We start from the raw sequence: 18,621 nt of genomic DNA on the forward strand, positions 1-18,621 counted from the left end.
TATCTTGTTTCTAGCTGCCTCCTGTCCAATTCTATGAGATGGGAATGGATGAATAACTGTCCTATGGCTGAAGTCCTTACATTTTTGGATCCCTTTGAAAAATGAAAACAAAGAATTTAGCCTGTCAAACAATGCAAAACAACATAGCCTTTTTAGAACAAAACTCAGGAATCTCTAGTCCTTTCCAAAGCAGCCCAGACACACGTGGTCTTCGGCTGAGCCAATAGGGGAGGAATGATTCACATAAGAACAGAAGTTTTGGGCGGGACCCGAGGAAGGGCTTGAGGGTGTGTGGAGACATCCTGAGCAGCCAGCTGTCCTGAGCCTGAGTAATCTAGCTGCCGTGTCGTCACTGCAGCTGGCGGCTATCCAATTCCTGAGCCAAGCAGTGATTAACGGAGCTTCCTCTGGGAGGGAGGAAACAGTTAAAATCTTGCAGCTGCAATCATCTAGGCGTGGTTCTCTGGTCTGATTTGGGCTGCGCAGATCCTGGGCCAAGGAGCAGAGGAAGGACAGCTTAGGCGGCAGAGCCTTCTAAATGGCTGAGTTGGATCTGATGGCTCGAGGGCCACTGCCCAAGATCACTGCTCACTCTCTGGCCACTCTCAGCACAGACTCTGGGTCAGCCAGTCCAGCAGAAGAAGAGGACAAGGGCTCCCTGGGGAGCCCCCAGAGGGAGATCGAGGCACAGGGGGTTCCAGGTGGCGAGGGAGAGGAGGAGATCCTGTGTGACTTCTGCCTTGGGGCCAGCAGAGTGAGGGCGGTGAAGTCCTGCCTGACCTGCATGGTGAATTACTGTGAGGAGCACCTGCGGCCGCATCAGGAGAACAGCAAACTGCACAGTCACCAGCTGACCGAGCCGGTGAAGGACCGGGACCTGCGCACCTGCCCTGCCCACCACAGCCCGCTGGTCGCCTTCTGCCACCCCGATCGGCAGTGCATCTGCCAGGAGTGTGGCCAGGGTGAGCACAGGGGCCACAGCTCAGTCTCCCTAGATGCCGCCCGCAGGGACAAGGAGGCAAGTGCTGGGGTGCATCCTGCAGAGGGAGGTGGGGAGACGGTGTGCCCAGGGAGAGGCCGGGAGGCCCGGCCACGGCCGGAGCTCCTAAAGGGGCGACTTCACTTCTGTGGTCTGAGTTCACCTGAAAAGGGCTTTACCCTTAGTACCTGGCTGTTCATCCAGCATAAATATCTATTGCACTTGGCTTTGGAAACTGAAGTAGGTCACTGTGTCCCCATCGTCACTGTGTCCCCATCGTGGTCCCATTATCTCTCTATTATCTCTGTGTCTGTCTCCTCATGCTGGCTAGTTCCCTGCTATTTCTCCTGTAGCTTTGGTGATTGATATGTGTTTGAGTGTGGGACGCAGAAACTGTGGGGCTTAGAGCAATGATGTTTCCCTCTGGCAGGATCTGTGTGGCAATTATTAACAATAAAGTGTAAACCTTGGCAGAAATTCAAGAGAAAAGAATCAAACCTTTCCCGTAATTAATTTTCTTCCTTCTACCCTAAACAAGAGACCAGTAGAAAGTGCCCCTCTAGAGGTACTCAGTGTGAAATCCAAGAGCTCGAAAAGCTCTAAGATAACAAAGAACTGGAAACTTACCTCCAGGTAGAATTTCAAGGATGGCTTAACTTAGGGGAAAAAAAAAAGTTCCTCATCAGATAGAGGTATCAGGAGAGACTGAAAAACACCATGCTCATAGCTTGTAATTTTAGTCCCATCAGATAGGGACACTGTTTCTAGAACAACCAGCCCTAGAGTTGAGAGTCTAGAGAAGTTCTTGTGAATGGATTTAGCAACTTTATATGCTTTGTTTCTCATACTTTGACTTTCCATGAGCACTCTTTTTTTTTTTTTTTTTTTGTCCTCACTGGGGTAGTGCAGTTGACTTTTGTCCCACATTCCTTATATTCACACTCCTGGCAGTTTCCTGTTTGCACTGCACACTGCGGCAGGCCCACTCTTGGCTTAGTGGTCCTGCGCAGCGAAAGAAAGGTTTCTGGGAAGCGTAGTTTACTTGCTAGGGCCCCTTCTCTACACCCTTTCTTAGGCATAGATTTTAACCAGTTTTAACCAAAGTTAGTGGGAATTTTTCTGGAAAGCTGTGTATTCCAGATGCCAATGAGTCATCGTTTCCAATTTTGCAAACCAACTTGCCAGTGTCAGGGAATGTCCCTCATTTCCCTACTTTCACAACTATGAAGAGGTTCTGTATTAACAGATAGATAGATCAAAGGAAAGAGCTCTGTATAATTGAGGAAATTAGTCTTCATTGAGCATTGACATGTGTTAAATGCTTTCCGTGGATTTTCTAGTCCAGTCCTCAAATAACCCTATGAGGTGGTAAGCTTTTTATTTCCACCACATTTGACCAAACTCATACAGATGACTAAGTCATGGAGTGAGGAATGGAAGCTTCTGGGAAGCCACCTCACTGGAGGAACAAAAGGGAAGGAACCCACGATCACAATATTATAACCCTACTTTTTTCCCCCACCCAAATCCTACCAAACATTTGGTAGAGATATTAAGACAAAGTGAACTGCTTCCCCTTTGGGTATAATATCTGAATTTCATTATACTTATCTGGAAACGTGATGCATGTACATATTGAAAAACAATCTCCACCAAAAATTACAGTAGATTATACCAGGAAAAGGTCTCCCTCCCATTTTGGGTCCTCTCTCTCCTCAGAGGCAAACACTACCATCCACACTTTTTTGTTTTGTTTCAGAAATGTTCTGTGCCTGTAGCAGCATAGACACAATATGAATTTTAAACATAGTGTAAACTGATGCATTACTGAGACTTAGGGTAATTGTAATTCTGAGCAGGAAGAGTTGTGTAGAGCATGTGTAGAACCCCAAATCCAGATGTGCTAGGAAAGAGCTGGTAAGGCAAAATAACGGTAAGGGTTCCAGGGCAGTTTTTGGTGCTGGAAAGCAATCATGGTTGTAAGTACAATGTAACAGCCCCAGTCCCCACATTTTTGGTGATGGCTCCAATTCACGACCTCTGCTTTCTGGTCTGCCTGAGAGAGTTCTTGTCCTTTCCATCCTGTGTCCTTGTTTTCAGCTCTGAGAATAAGTTTACTTTGTAAGTGGCAGCAACATCCTAGGTGGCGCTGCCAAATCTTAGGAGCAAAAGATTTCTTGCACGGAGCCCAAGAGAGCAGCCCAAAAGACGCAGTAGCTGTCACCAGGATTATTTTGAGTTTCATTAGATATAACTAAGGCTCCCGAAGCCTCATACTCCCTTCAGCTGGCCCAAGTCTGCTGGCATTACTTGCTGAAGGTCACTTTGGATCCTGTTAAGGGCTAATTACTCAAGCAGGCATGTTGTGCATAGTAAACTGCAAATGGCAGGGTCAGCCATGAGGACACAAAGCAGCTGAGATCCTGCATTGGGTCCGCAGAACAACTTATTTCTTGGTTAACTAAGTGAGTCCTTTCGGAAGGACTCTAGATATTCCAGGAGGCAAAAACTCTGGATTTTGGGAGTCCTGGGTGTTCTTTGATTATTTGTTCTATTGTGCCGGGATCTTCCTAATGGGGACCCCAGCACTTCCCTTTGCTGTAGGCCAGCTTCCCCAGACCCCTTTGCTTCTAAGAGCAGCTGGTCTTACCTCATTTCACTTTCTGTGAATCTCAGGCTTGCTGATGTGGAAATGAAACTGTGTGCATGCATGTGCTGTAAAATGTGCAGTCCTTTGACTGTTTTCCTCTTTGTTCTGGCCCACGAAATGCACATGGTTCTTTCTTGTTCTTCCTCAAGTTTATCAAACATTATGGAGTGTTTCCTATGGTCTAAGTGTGAGGCTACACTGTCTATCCTCAGGGAGTGTGGACTTTAATCAGGAACCAAGTCACATTCCATGTCTCGCTGTAGTGCCAAAGGGCTGGGGCAACACACTGCCACATGATCGAAGAAGGGAGTGGTCCAGGGGCGGGAGCAGGTGAGCTCAGGGCAGGGTTCTTGGAGGAGAGATGACTGAGCCGGGCTCTGTCTCAAATCTTAAAGTCCATTAGTGACAGAGCATTACATTCAACATCAGCATTGGTTCTAGAAAGTTCAAACCTGGATGCTACCTCTCAGACAGTTTCCATGTAGAGCAGGAGCCAAGTTTCTGAGGGACACAAGCATTTTGTGCATCTGGGGGCAGCGGGGAGTTAACCAGCATTATTTATAGCCCGTTTGCTGGTATCCAGAAGATGGGTGATTCAAGGCCACTGAGGAAAGGAATTTCTTCTAGAAATTCTGAGGAATGTCTTGGACTCAGTATTATGTAAATTATTTTTCTTAAACATTCTACCAGGTTGTATGTCTTCCAAGAGCCGAGAGAGAGTCTTACTTAACTGGCATGTAGTAGGTTCTGACCAATTGACGGAAATATGAAGTCAGGGACAAACCAAATGCCAATGCTCCAGAAAGGCCAGCATCTCATGGTTGGAAATACAAAGGAACTACCGCCACCTGGAATTTTCTTTTCTCTTCTCACACTCTCTGCTCCTCCTATCTGCATTCCTAACCTGATCCCTGGCCACCAAGCTCCACGTTGCCACCTTTGCTCTGTAGATAGAAGCAAGAACAATTCTGTAGACCTATTCTGTGGCACAGGAGATACTAAATGATTTGACCAATATCGTATAGCCAGCAATGGCAGGTCTTCAGACCCCAAATACGGTGCCTTTTGCACAAAATTTGTCATTACCTTGCTGAAGTTGTGCCCTTCAACTAGGGCTGTGTACGCTCATTGGCACCACTGTCCTTGCTTTGGTGCATGGCCCACCCTGGCCTGCGAGGTGTGTATGGCTGGCATCTTGGGAAACCCTGAAACCAGAGTCTCAGGCACCCCATCATTTTCTAGGAACAGGAGTAACTGGAGATACTGGTCTCCCAAAGTGGCCCCACCTTTTTGTGGTGAACCGGAGAGACTTCCAGTTGGGTGACTCACTCAGCGAGGCCTCCATTAGGTACTTAGGAGTGCTTTGCTCCTTTTACAGCAGTCTGCAGACAGCGGAGAGAAATCTCTCACTGGAGACTCGCTGAGGGCCTCCCTGTGGCTCTGGACATGCTGGGGCTGATGGCTGTCCCACATTCTCATGTCCTTGCGTGTTGCCAGGGTGTTCTATTGTGTTGCCACAACCTTTAAACAAGCAATTTATGTCCTCCCCTCCCCCAACAGGTCACTGTGTAAGACTTTTTGACACATTAAGACTCCACCATTGTCCCCCCAAAATAGGCCAGAACCCCTCCCCTCCCACTCCCTTTCCTCACTCCTGGGCATTGGGTCTCAGGTCTCAGGAGTGGGAGGTCCCTGGGGTTCCCTCAGAGCCTGAGTAAAATGTTACCTGCCTTTTGCAGAGTGTCCTTGTGTGGCGAGTCCCCTGCCTGCCAAGGCTTTCCTCACTGGGAGGCTGGGAATTCCCTCAGACTTCAGTGGGAGAAGGGTGAGACACTTCATTTATACCCTCTGAGTTCTATTAGAGCATAATGACTCATGGCTTTGAATACAGACATAGCCTATTAAAAGCAGTTAAAGCTTTTTTTTTTTTTTTGCCGTCTCTTGCCCTTGTGGAAGCAGGCAAGTTTTCAAACGCTTAGGTTTCATGCCTTGGAACACTTTTTGGCAGAAAGTGTTTAAGGAGTCCCAGGAGGTGACAGTGAAGCTGGGCAGTGGGTTCTCAGGCAGGCACTTGCATCAGCTGGGAGAGTTCACTATGCCTGGCTGCTTCCAGAACTGAACAAGAGTGTGAAGGATAGCAGGCATGGCAGCAATAAGAATAAGAACATCGATGGAGCACTTACAATGCACCAGCTACTGTACAAAGTTCTTATTTACATATGCTATCTCGTTCACCCCTTGTAATAACCCTAAAAATTAAGCAATTTAGTTACCCCATTTCACAGGTGAAGAAATGGAAGTCTGGAGATGTTAAATAGGTTTTTCCAAAGTCTCAGCTGCTAAGTAAAAAACCTGGGATCCCCACTACGAGCTCCAAGCCCGTGTTCCTTGTTAGGTTATTCTGGGTCAGATGGCCTGGGCTCAACTCGATTGTGGAACTGTGTGAACTTGGATGGGTGGCTTGATTTTATCATCTTAAGTGGAGATAAAGACGTGTGTGTGCTCAGCATAATATGAGGTAATCCACATAAATGCTTGAAATGATGACCAGTACATGTATGTGCTCCCTATATTTTAGCCAATTCATGCTGAGTTCAGCCCCAGAAGGTGCTGGCACAGAGATGACCATCTGCGTCTCCATTTAGTGCACTCTAGGCCAGCTTCTGAGAGCAGCTTTCAAGGTCAAGCTCTCCTTTCCATGGAAGAAGGTGGAGAGTGCTGTTGCTCTTGGGACCTTCTGTGAGCCTTGGGCTTAACGCTGTCCTTTCCTTTTCTTAGGCTGAGCTTCGGGTCACCCAGTTAGACTTGGAGCGGAAACTCAAGTTGAATGAGAACGCCATCGCTAGGCTCCAAGCCAACAATAAATCAGTTTTGGTAAGGCTGGTTTGGGTCACTTGCCAGGCTTCAGCACACCTGACTGCTGCTGCAGGCTCAGCCAGGCCCGTCAGGATTGTAGGACACGGGGCAGCAGGCCCAGCTTCCACGTCCACAGGCTCCTTGGGGTTTCTCAGCAAATAAGAAATGTAGGTACAGATACAGCTGGCTACACCACTGGGTGGCCAAACCTTGCTGTTGGGATTTGCTAGAACATTAGTTTAAGGCTCAAAACTGACAAGTGAATTACTTTTTCATAATATTGAGTAGAAGCAGGACTAGTCCTGTAATAACAGCACCCTTATTTTTACATGTACATTTTTTTTGACCAAGAGAAGGGCTGTGGGGGAGCAGAGGGGGGTGTTTAAATAGGGCTCTAGGCATTATGCATAATTTTGGCCTCTTCCATCATGGGAGGGGGTTCTGCATGTGAGTCTCACTAGTCCTATGTCCTGGCAGCCAGAAAAGAGTTGAGAACTGCTGGATTAGTGGATGATACTTGTTAAGGCCAATGGTGTGCCAGGCTACTAAGTTTTAGTCTGTTTGGGTTCATGACCAATTTACAGATAAACTCTAAATAGACTGCAACAGTCCCGTAAATGCTTCTCATTAGTGGCAAGCCAATAACCACCACTCAGAAGAGAATGCCATAGACAGTGAGTGAGCAGCAGCATTTTGCATACCAAGAATGATTCCGTCCATCTGTCCGTCCATCCATCCATCCATATCTAATCATATATCCATTTCAACTTAATTTCCTCCTCCTCGTTGTTTACAACTAACTAGCTACTGAACTGTAAACACCTCTCTCTCACCCACATAGTCTTATGAAAAGAAGAAAAAACAATTGTCCATTTAAAGCCTTGTGAACCTTCAGAGATTTTTTCTTTTTATTTCCAGGCTCAAGACAATCTGGAGAACCACACAGAGCATCTTGCCTTTTCCCCGCTCTTTAACTTTCAGATGCTTTGGTCCCTATGCAGTTCTTTTCATAATTCATGGTAACCGGGGGAGGTAGTTATCACAATGCTACCATATACAATGGACATGAAGACAGAGAGATGATAAGACTTGTTTGGGGCCCTTAGATTGATGGAACAGGAGAACCTGGGTTGTTTGTTGCTCCCTTGATCTAAGGATGACTCAGTACATAGATGGGCATGTGTACCATCTTTAACTTCTTTAAACCATTATCTTCAGTACTTTGATATGTTTGTGGCTCCTCCTTCCATAGTCCTTATTTGTCATCATTTGAGCAGTAAGTTATGTCCTTCACACATTCCATTTACATGAAAGTAAGAAGCATTTGTCCATGGGCAGGTTTAGGAATGAGAGGCTGCATGTGACAGCAGAAGAGTTAATCTACTAGTATCATTTGAGGCTTGCTGTCTCCCACATTCCTCAGGAGGGCCTTGGTGAAGGAGGGTGGATTTGGACCCTGAAATATGTCTTTAGGCTCATGCCTTTCAGCCTCATGGTATCATGCTTCTCTGAGGAACCTACATGTTGTCATTATAGGGAGTAAATGGATTCCACTCTTTTCCCATAACCAAACCAACATTGTCTTACAAACAACTGTTTGCAAAGCTACCAGGAAAGCAGATAATCTGACCACAAGACTGATGATAATGGACTCTCTTTCTGAAGATAGAATCAGCAACCAGCCATGTATAACTAAAGAGTAACTCAGCTTGTTAGCACCAATAGAAATTTATTTCTTCTATTCATGTAATTATTCTCTTTCTTGTCTCAGAAAAAACCCTTGCCCTCATCCTGTGATTGGGAAACTATTGGGTTTCTGCCTGAATCAGTTCTCCCCAAACTGCAATTCTTTTTGATTCCAAATAAATGTTTATTGCCTCTGAGAAAAGAGGGAAGATAGGGAATATATAAAATGGAGTCACTTTAACCAAGATGCTAAAATTATGAAGGCAGAAGCATGAGGAAAGACTCTACTCTTTTCTAACTAGCCCAGGAACTTAAATTTTTTGAACTTTCCAGCCCTGTGTCAGTGCCTGGATATACATCTGGACATACATCAGACCTCCAGATAACCCTCTGATTACCCCCTGAAGGACTCACAAATCCAAGCTATCTGACATCCACCTGACACCCATTATCCAGACCACCAGGTGTGACCAGACCTTCTGGGACCCATCCTCTATACCACCATCATCCAGACATCATCCATGCCTGGTAGAGACACCATAAGCTTAGATGTGCTTTTGGCTCTGATGGCCTCAGTGGACACTTTAACCAGACATAATGAAATGCTAAGGAAGTTAATTCATGCTACTGATTTGTACAAAGAAGCCAAATTATTAATTTACCACTATAAATATAACTATCAAGTGCACTGAATACATGAACTGCCCTGGTAGGAAAACTAATCAGAACCTTGAATAGCAGCTTGACTGGCAGAGCTGGGAGAAGTCTCAGACACCACATAATTCACTCTCTCATCCAATGGATGAGATTGTTAATGATGGGTAAATAATTTCTCACAAGCTGGAGAGTAAATCTTTTTTCTAGGACCCCAGAATTCTTACGAGAATAAAAACTTCCTTTTACTATAGAATATTGCTCCCTAATTTACAGGTTTCTTAGGTTTACATTTCTGTGTGTTGAGCTTTAATAAGGTTGGACACCTTGCTAACAGTGCCCTCCCCCGTCCCCGCCTCTGGCCAGGTGTCGGTGTCAGAGGTGAAGATGGTGGCTGAGGAGCAGTTTGGGGAACTCCTTGCTGCCATGAGGAAGGCCCAGGACGACGTGATGCGGTTTTTGGAGGAGAAGGAGCAAGCTGCTCTGAGCCAGGCCAATGGCATCAAGACCCACCTGGAGCACAGGAGTGCGGAGATGGAGAAGAGCAAGCAGGAGCTGGAGAGGATTGCTGCCATCAGCAACACTGTCCTGTTTCTGGAGGTACAGGTGGTCGGGGGCAGGGGAGCTGGAGCATGGAGGTAGAGGCATCCACACAACTCAGCCTGGGAACTAACTGGCAGATGTGGCAGTGGAATTGCTCTTTGATACATGGGGGGCACAGGCCGCTGTAGGGACAGAGAGAAGCAAATCTTGATTCAGCAGAGTCCGGAAGTACAGGAAGGGGAGGGAAGACTTCCCAGAGCGGGAGGCTGGAATCAGGTCATGGAAGATGAGTAATGCTCCAGGAAAGGGAACAGTACATGCACAGGCAGAGAGGTCTGAGAAAACACAACTGATTTGGGGAACTAGGTGCTTTCATAAACGATGGATGATGAGGCTGGCTGGGCCAGGCAGACGTCTGGCTATGAGAGAAGTTTGTTCTTCATCAGGAAGTCACAGAAGCCATTGGGGGGCATCAGATGGGGGTGTGATGAGCTTAGATCAGTGTGCTTCAGAAACCTCTCACACAGCGATAAGGAGGCTTGCTCGTCAGGGGTGAGACTGGAGACCTGCTGCCTTTCAAAGAGGGCTAATGTGTGCTGGGGTGATTGAGAAAGGCCCAGCAGTGGAGACAAGACTTTCCATCACGATGTGCCATTGTACATTAAGGCCCATATCAGAGCTAGGCCTGAGCACATGCGATCTTGCAGGGAAGGAACACTGGGTTGGGCATAAATTCTGTCATCCTGGATCTGTCACCAAATAGTGTAATTTTTAGCAAGTCACTTAACCTCTTTGGGTCTCAAGTTCCTCATTTATCAATCAGTTGAGAGTAAGTAATTGCAAGGCTCCTTCAGATCTAATATTCCTAAATACAAGTAATTTTTCTCAGTTGCATTTTTGGAAAAATTCCCTTCCAGTTACAATATTGAATATTTATTTCCAAACATAAATATTTTTATGGAAAACAATTGGAAAATACAAAAAAACATGAAGGAAAACAATCACCCTTACTCCCATCACCCAAAGACAGCTATAGTTAACCTGGTAATGAGTGAGAGAAAGAAAAGCAGGCAAAAATACTGATAGAATGTCACTTTATCAGTTCCTTTGCTTTTCAATATCAAAACACAAAGAAAATGGGAATAAAAATTTGGCGTTCCAGGTCATAGTTTCCCCAAAGAATATATAAATGATTTCTCTTCATTTTTGTCTTTCCTTTTATAACTTTAACATGAAAACTGTAACATAAACAAAATACATTTTAGAATAAATTAACTTATTTATTTTGATTAAAATTATAACTTCCTTTCCCCCAAATTGTTAGGCTGTTGAAATGACAACGTGTATTGAATAACCTATCCTTCCCCCACTGATTTAAAACACTATTTTTAGCATGGGTGGTACAAAATCTATATACAGTATTGAAATGTTTATCAAGCTTTCTCTCTATCAACTGTCTGGTTTGCACTTTTCCTTCTCTTCCAACTGATCTATCAAACGCTTTTGGTACAACGGTGTTCATTGCTAAGTTTTATGCTGTATCCATTCTGCTCGTCCATGCTTCAACTGCATTTGAATTTTGATAATGTGTTATGTTATATCTGAAAGCAACCTTTCCTGATCACCACATTGTTTGGAACTGTAATGGCTTAAGCTGATTATCTATGTGGAGACACTTTTCAAACTCTAAATCACAGCATAAGAATCAGAGAAAATCGTGTATTGGATTGAATTGACAAGGAAAAGGCAGCCAGCATTCCTGTCTGAGGACATGGTTGTAAATCTTCTGAGAGCTGCACCAGGTCCTCCATTCCCTATTGTGGCTTGTGTTTAAAAGATTTTTTAAAAAGTCCTGAGGGTATGAGTGTAGCAGGAATGTTGTCTCCATTTGGGCTGTTGGCATAAAATGTGTTTTTGTTCTTTGGTTTCCAGTCTGGGCTGTGTATTGGAGCTGCTCATGGCATCTGGTCTCTTCATTTATAAAAGTCCACATTCTCAGTTTAAAAAATAAATGGTTTCTGTGTTGTTAGACCCTGGGCTGGACACATTACATACTTTCTTTGTGAAGTGCACATTACCATTGACCCATTTTACAGATGTAGAAAGTGATGAATGAGGGGAGCGCCCCAGTTTAAGAAATACAGAAACCAAGGCAATGTTTCCTTTCCTGTAGGAGTACTGCAAGTTTAAGGACATCGAGGACAGCTCCTTCCCTAGTGTTTACATAGGACTTAAGGATAAGCTCTCAGGCATCCGCAAGGTCATCACGGACTCCACTGTGCACTTGATCCAGTTGCTACAGAACTACAAGGAAAAGATTCAGGAGTTCGCCAAGGAAGGTGAAAATCTTTCTGTGGGCTGTGGTATGTGTGTCTCTCATAGTGGTTGATGGGGCAGAAGAGAGAGAGAGAGAGAGAGAGAGAGAGAGGAGAGAACGCGCGAGTCAGGGGAGGGAGGGCGAAATCAAGGGGAACGTCTCATTTTCAAAGCCATCCTTTGGCTAGACCATGTTACTAATGGACACTTATTTTGATTTCATTTGATAATTGAGACCCAGAGAAGGCTAGTTAGTCACATCATGCAATTGGCTGACATGTCTACGACCAGCTTCTCAGATTGCTAATATCTGTGCTTTTAAGTGAAATCCAAGTAAGTTTGAGATCTTTTTCAGCCTATTTTGCTTCATCCACGAGAGAAAGTGTAGTCCACTGAGCCTGGTTGTCTGAGACGTGACTAGGCTCCAGCCCCTTCTTCCCCCAGAAGCCCAAGGAAGAGTGGCTGGGAAGGCCTGCTTCTTAAATTCTCCTGATCACCTGGACAGGTGTGCATTCACAACTCTCTGATTTTCTAGAGGAGTATAACATCAGAACTCAAGTGTCTTCCTCTGAGCGCAAGTATTGGACCTCAAAACCTGAGCCCAGCACCAGGCAGCAGTTCCTCCAATGTAAGTTGTGAACAGCTCTCCCTTCCTCACTATTGATGTCAGTATAATGCTTTGCTGAAGCAAGAACACCATCTCTCACATAGGTTTCAGGTTCTCGCAATTTCAGTTCAATCCTTAAATAATACATTTTTTTAAATTTAAATTTTTTTTAACTTTTCATTTTGAAACAATTTCAAACTTACAAAAACATTGGAAAGATAGGACAAAGAATTCCCACATGCCTTTCATCCCACTTCTCCAAACGTTAACGCTTTACATAACTACAGTTCACTTATCAAAACCAGGAAATGAACATTGCTACAATGTTGTTAACTAATCTACAGAATTTATTCAAGTTGCACAAGTGTTCCATCTAATGTCCTTTTTCTAGCTCAGAGTCTGATCCAGGATCGCAAATACTTTCACGCCTCCTTAGTCTCCCCCAATCTGGGTCCAGTCCCTTAGTCTTTCTTTGTCATTTGTGACCTTGGCATGTTTGAAGATCCTGGCTAGTTGCCAAATGGCTCACTGTTGTCTGGCTTGCCAGAATTGCATAACCCATTGTCTTATCATATGTGGTATATACCATATGTGGTATTGACCTGGTCAATTAGCACTGTTAAACACACTGCATTTCCAATCAATAGTGCATTATGGTTAACAAGCTGGTGAGGTTTCATCTCCTAGTAGAGGAAGGACTGCATCTATGTATTCAAGGCTCATTTTTATGACATTTGGCTAATTCATCTTTTTGGAACATGTCATTGAATCCTGCTTCTGCTTGTTTTCTGGGAGTGACCACTAGCTGACTAACTCCTGGACCTCCTTTTTCTCTGTTATTGTAGCATCAGGTTTAGATGCCTATCTCCTATTCTTGCCACAGCTGCTATTTTTCCCAGGACCTCTTGGCTTCCACACAGTTTTCTTTATTCAGAAGTACATCTGTATTTTACAGACAGATATAATTAATACAAGAAGCCAAACACCCTTCATTCTTAACATTAAAAATGACACATACCCTATTATAACATATTTTCTTTTGCATTATGAATGTCTTTTTGTACACACGATATTAACCTTTCCTCCTTGAGTATTGTTATGAATATTTAACATTTTATAGACCCAGACTATTTCACTTTTCCAAGTTCTAGAGCTCAAATCGCCAACGTGACTGGTTGGGGTTGCTTGTACACTGGCCATTTTCTCCTTTGAACATTAACATTCTGCCCTTGACATTCTTAAATGTATCATTGCTTTCTGGAACTAGCAGAATGTTCCATTCTGGTTTTCTTATCCCAAGACATTAAATCACCTACCCTCCTGGGAGTCTTAGAGGAATATTATTGTGCAAAATCTGGGTGCTAAGGATTGCAAAGGAGTTGGTGATGGGTAAAAGTGCTGCTGCAGATAATGTTGGGGCCACTTTTAGTAACAGCTGCAGACTATATACGCCTTTGAGGTCCTTAGTTCACACTTGTTTTTCCTTTTAACTTTTTGAACTGCTGTGTCTTTTTCTTCCAGGATGTGGTCTCCTTGACTACTAAGAATTTGTCTTGCCAAAGGAGTTTGGAAAGCTCTGGGTTAAACTAAGATAATTTTTTAAATTAATGGATTTTTAAATAGGCTTTAAAATGCTAATTCATTTGCAAAGTGTATACTGAGCACCTTCTCTGGGCTAGAACCCCAGGATAGAGTCCCACATAAAATGTGGATCTTATAGAGAAGAAGGAGGGCAAGCATGAAACAAACACACAACTAGATTATTATACATTTGATGAAGTTTAAAAAGTCAGGGTGTTCTGAGAGTCAGTGATGGGGAGGCAACTGATTCAGATAGGGGGTCAGAGAGAGCCTCTTTGAGGACATGATCTCTCAGCTGCAGCCTGAAAGGATCAGTAGGAATCCCCCAGAGTTAGGTTGGAGCAAGGATCCCATCGTAGAGGGAATGGTCTGTGCTAAAGCCCTGAAGTGGGTTCAGTGTTAGGTGGAGCTGAGATCAGGATGCTGAAGTATGCCGATCGAACCGGAGCGGCAGGAGACAAGGCTGGGGACACAGGCAAGGCCAGGCGTGCGTCACCAGGCAGGTTGCGGCAAGGGCTCACGGCTTTATCTTAAGAGCAAGGGGCACCATCAAAGGCTGTAAACTGGGCAAGATTCACCTTAGCCTATACCCTGAAACCAGCACTGTGGCCCTGTCATGGGGAAGGTGTGCGAAGCAGGGGAGGGCCACATGACCAGCAAGGAGTCTACTGTCCTACTTCGGGCAAGACTTGGTGGTGGCTTAGATGGGGGGTGAAGCAGTGTGCTTGAGAGAAGTGGGTGGGAGCCATAGGGCTTCCTGCTGCCTATGTGTGTCTGTGAGGAGGAACGAGGTGGGGGTGAGGATGAGGGCAAAACAATGTCGAAAATAACTTAAGTGTGATTTGAGCAACTGGATGTACTATTATTCTCTGGGAGGAGCTATTATTTTCTGGGAGTGGGAAAAGATGTGTGGGGCACTGTTTGAGAGTCCACCAGGCTAAATATTGCTCAAATATTAAAAAAATAAAATAAAGAATGGATCAATTGTGGTACACGAGTGCCTATTCCCCCAAACCCTTGCCAACACTGGGTAGAATGGTGTTTGGCTTTCACTACATATTTGTTGAATAAATGAATGAATGAGTGAATCGATGGATTTTATTTCTTTTCTTTTTTTTTTAGATTTTTTTTTTATTGGGTAAGGAGAACAGGACTTTATTGGGGAACAGTGTGTACTTCCAGGACTTTTTTCCAAGTCAAGTTGTTGTCTTTTCAATCTTAGTTGTGGAGGGCACAGCTCAGCTCCAGGTCCAGTTGCCGTTTTCTAGTTGCAGGGGGCGCAGCCCACCATCCCTTGCGGGACTCAAGGAATCGAACTGGCAACCTTGTGGTTGAGAGCCTGCTCTCCAACCAACTGAGCCATCCGGGAACTCAGTGGCAGTTCAGCTCAAGATGCCGTGTTCAATCTTAGTCGCAGGGGGCGGAGCCCACCATCCCCTATGGGACTCGAGGAATTGAACTGGCAACCTTGTGGTTGAGAGCCCACTGACCCATATGGGAATCAAACCGGCAGCCTTTGGAGTTAGGAGCATGGAGTTCCAACCGCCTGAGCCACTGGGCCGGCCCTGGATTTTTTCTTGATTCAGTCCTGCAAATAACATTTAATTGCCAAGCAATTTGAGCTTCAGAAAGAAAGGAAGTGGAGTGACTTGTTAAAAGGGGCCTGGGACCACTTACGACGTGTGTGGGGGTTTCCTACAATAACGCAGTTCTAACAACATCCACCTGTAGATAGCGCCAGATCCCACAGGTTAAGGGCTCATTCCCACAAGACTTCTCTCATCCCACTTCAGATGGCAACGGCAGGCAGCAGGACCCCAGGATACCCACAACTTCTGTCCTACTTGTCTACCAATCAGAGGTTCCCACGAGCCCCTCCTCAGTTTCAATAAATTTGCTAGAGCAGCTCACAGAACTGAGGGAAACATTTATGTTTACCAGTTCGTTAAAGGATATGATAAACGATACAGATGAATAACAAGATAAAACAATACATAGGGCGAGGTCTCAGAGCACCCCGAGCACAGGAGCAGGGCTGCCTCACCTCCTGGTGTGGATGTGTTCACCCTCCTGAAAGCTCTTTGAACCCCCAACTAATGGGATTTTTATGGAGTTTCCTTATGTAGGCACAATTAATTATTAACTCCATTTCCAGCCTCTCTCTCCTCTCTAGGGAACTGGGGTGAAGCTGAAAATTCCAAGCTTCTAGTCATAGCTTGGTCTTCCTGGTGACCAGCCCTCATCCAGCAGCCATCCAGGAGCCCACCCAAAGTTGCCTCATTAGAACAAAAGATGCTCTAGTCACCCAGGAAATTACAGGGGTTTCAGGAGCCCTGTGTCAGGAACTGGGATCAAAGACCAAAAATCAGAATATGCTCCTAGTGTTCTTATCACTTAGGAAATTACAAGGGTGTCAGGAGCTTGGTGTCAGGGATGGGGGGAGGGGCAGGGAGAGGGACCAAGTATGTATTCCTTATTATAAATCACAACATCCCATTGTGTTCTGTTTTCTGGTTTTCACCCACCTCTTTTGCAGGAGGAACAGCAGCCTGGGTAAACAGAGAACAGGGAGATGGGTATTTTCTTATACTTTGGAGGCTGGTCAGGTTTGAAGTGTTCTGTCTCAATTAGCTGTTGGTTTCTGACTTCCTCTCTCTGACTTCTATATCTTTTCAGATGCTTGTGACATCACCTTTGACCCTGACACAGCACACAGGTATCTGCGGCTGCAGGAGGACAACCGCAAGGTCACCAACACCACGCCCTGGGAGCACCCCTACCCGGATCTCCCCAGCAGGTTCCTGCACTGGCGGCAGGTGCTGTCCCAACAGAGCCTGTATCTGCACAGATACTATTTCGAGGTAGAGCTATTTGGGGCGGGCACCTACGTTGGCCTGACCTACAAAGGCATCGACAGGAAAGGGGAGGAGCGCAACGGTTGCATTTCCGGAAACAACTTCTCCTGGAGCCTCCACTGGAACGGAAAGGAGTTCACTGCCTGGCACAGTGACACGGAGACCCCGCTCAAAGCCAACCCTTTCCGGAGGCTGGGGATCTACGTCAACTTCCCGGGAGGGATCCTCTCCTTCTATGGCGTGGAGCCTGATGCCATGACTCTGGTTCACAAGTTTGACTGCAAGTTTTCAGAGCCAGTCTACCCTGCCTTCTGGCTTTCCAAGAAGGAAAACAGCATCCGGATTGTGGATCTGGGAGAGGAACCTCAGAAAGCAGGGGCGACTTCGGTGGAGACTGCTCCGTAGGCTCCAGGGTCTATATTCCAGACTTTTGCTAACCACAATGATTGGGCAGCAGCTTGCATTTTAAGGGTGACTTGGGAGCAGAAATCTCTGCCAGTGGAAACTGGCTCTAGAAATCATGTGAGTCTGTCAATGAGAAGGGTCTCTGGCTTCTCCCTTTTGCTCCATCCTGTGCTGTTCTTTGTGTTTGCAGTCATGTTCAGGTGCCTAAGCCCCGTCATTATCTTTGAATGATACTCTTCTGTCTGCTCAGGTGAACAGCACACTGTGCCCAGAATTGGTAACCAGGAATCTTCAGAGAGATCAAAAAGATCACAGAATAATTTTAATAAATTGCTAACTTTATTGCACATTTCCTACGTCCCAGACACTGTTCTGAGTGCTTCCTATGTATCAACTCACGTGACCCTCATACAGCCCATGGGTAGATGCTCATATCACCCCCTATTTGCAGATCGGGAAACTGTGGTCCATGGGGTTAGTTAACTTACTCAAGGTCACTGTGGTCATACGGTGAGTGGGTGACAGAGCTGGGATTCAAACTGGGAGGGCTGCCATTGAACTTTTAACCTCTATACCATGCTGCCCTCCTCATTAGATCGCGGGTGTTGTGTATAAGGGCATAAACAACATGATGAATGGAAACACATGGAAACAGAGCATCTTAAACCTTGTTCTTAGAGTTTGGAAATCTCTTTGTACTTCCCACATCTAACGGGGCCATGCAGCTGTACAGCAGCAGAAAACTCACCTGTTTTTTGGACATCAAGGGATACAAGAAATGTGTTAGTGGAGTCCCAGTCTTAGCCCCCATGACCTCTGGGAAGGGTCTCATTCCTGTCTTCTGAAGTCACCTGGATTTGTCTGATGTCTCATTCAAAGGGCAGTTCTTCAAGTTGTTGAGGGTGGTTCTCACACGTATCCTCCCAGGAAGTTTTTCACACTGTATTTCCCACTTTTTTTGTTTTCACACTGTATTTCCCACTTTTCTTCATAGTTTCTAGAACTTTCACCCCTGCCCCCCACGATCATTTCATCTTCCTTTCAACAGATGCTCCATAAGAATGTTCATCAAGCCTTTAGGCAAATGACAAACTGTCTTTAAATGAGTTTCTGAGAACATAACCTGAAGTCCCTATCAGAAATATAACTTGTGGTTCTTTTCGTGTGACCTTTGTCAAGACAAGTTTGTTTACACAGACCGATGCTCCCCCTAGAAAAGAGATGGGTGAAAACCAGGAAACAGAGAACATAAATGTGATATTATGATTTATAATAAGAAGTACATGCTTGGTCTCTGCCCCCCAGTTCCTGGCACAAAGCCCCTGAAACCCTTGTAATTTCCTAAATGATAAGAATAGTGGGAGCATCTTTTGTTCTAATATTTGTCTTGCCTTTGACCAGTCTGATGTTTCTATCTCAAGAGTTCATTACTTCAGTGTCACTTGACTTGTTTCCAGAGACCCTGTCCTATTATTTGTATCTGGGGACA

At 45.2% G+C, this 18,621-nt stretch overlaps 1 protein-coding gene across 5 annotated transcripts; it reads left to right on the forward strand.

The window, feature by feature from the left end:
- The first annotated feature begins 271 nt into the window (after positions 1-271).
- On the forward strand, positions 272-18,297 carry TRIM16 (tripartite motif containing 16). Of its 5 annotated transcripts, XM_081029140.1 has the most exons (7): positions 456-1,018; positions 6,408-6,503; positions 7,404-7,504; positions 9,192-9,425; positions 11,542-11,707; positions 12,220-12,312; positions 16,549-18,297. In XM_081029140.1, exons 3-7 carry the CDS (start codon positions 7,502-7,504, stop codon positions 17,130-17,132), a joined length of 1,080 nt encoding a protein of 359 aa, XP_080885266.1. In that variant the 5' UTR covers positions 456-1,018; positions 6,408-6,503; positions 7,404-7,501; the 3' UTR covers positions 17,133-18,297. The 5 variants fall into 5 exon arrangements, with proteins under 5 accessions (XP_080885265.1, XP_080885266.1, XP_080885267.1 ...); XM_081029139.1 differs by lacking the exon at positions 7,404-7,504 and having other exon boundaries at positions 272-1,018; XM_081029141.1 differs by lacking the exon at positions 7,404-7,504 and having other exon boundaries at positions 476-1,018; positions 6,408-6,652.
- The last annotated feature ends 324 nt before the right edge of the window (positions 18,298-18,621 follow it).

The sequence above is a fragment of the Rhinolophus hipposideros genome (genome assembly GCF_964194185.1).
Source record: "Rhinolophus hipposideros genome assembly, chromosome: 20".
In the NCBI taxonomy this organism is placed as follows: Eukaryota; Metazoa; Chordata; class Mammalia; order Chiroptera; family Rhinolophidae; genus Rhinolophus; species Rhinolophus hipposideros.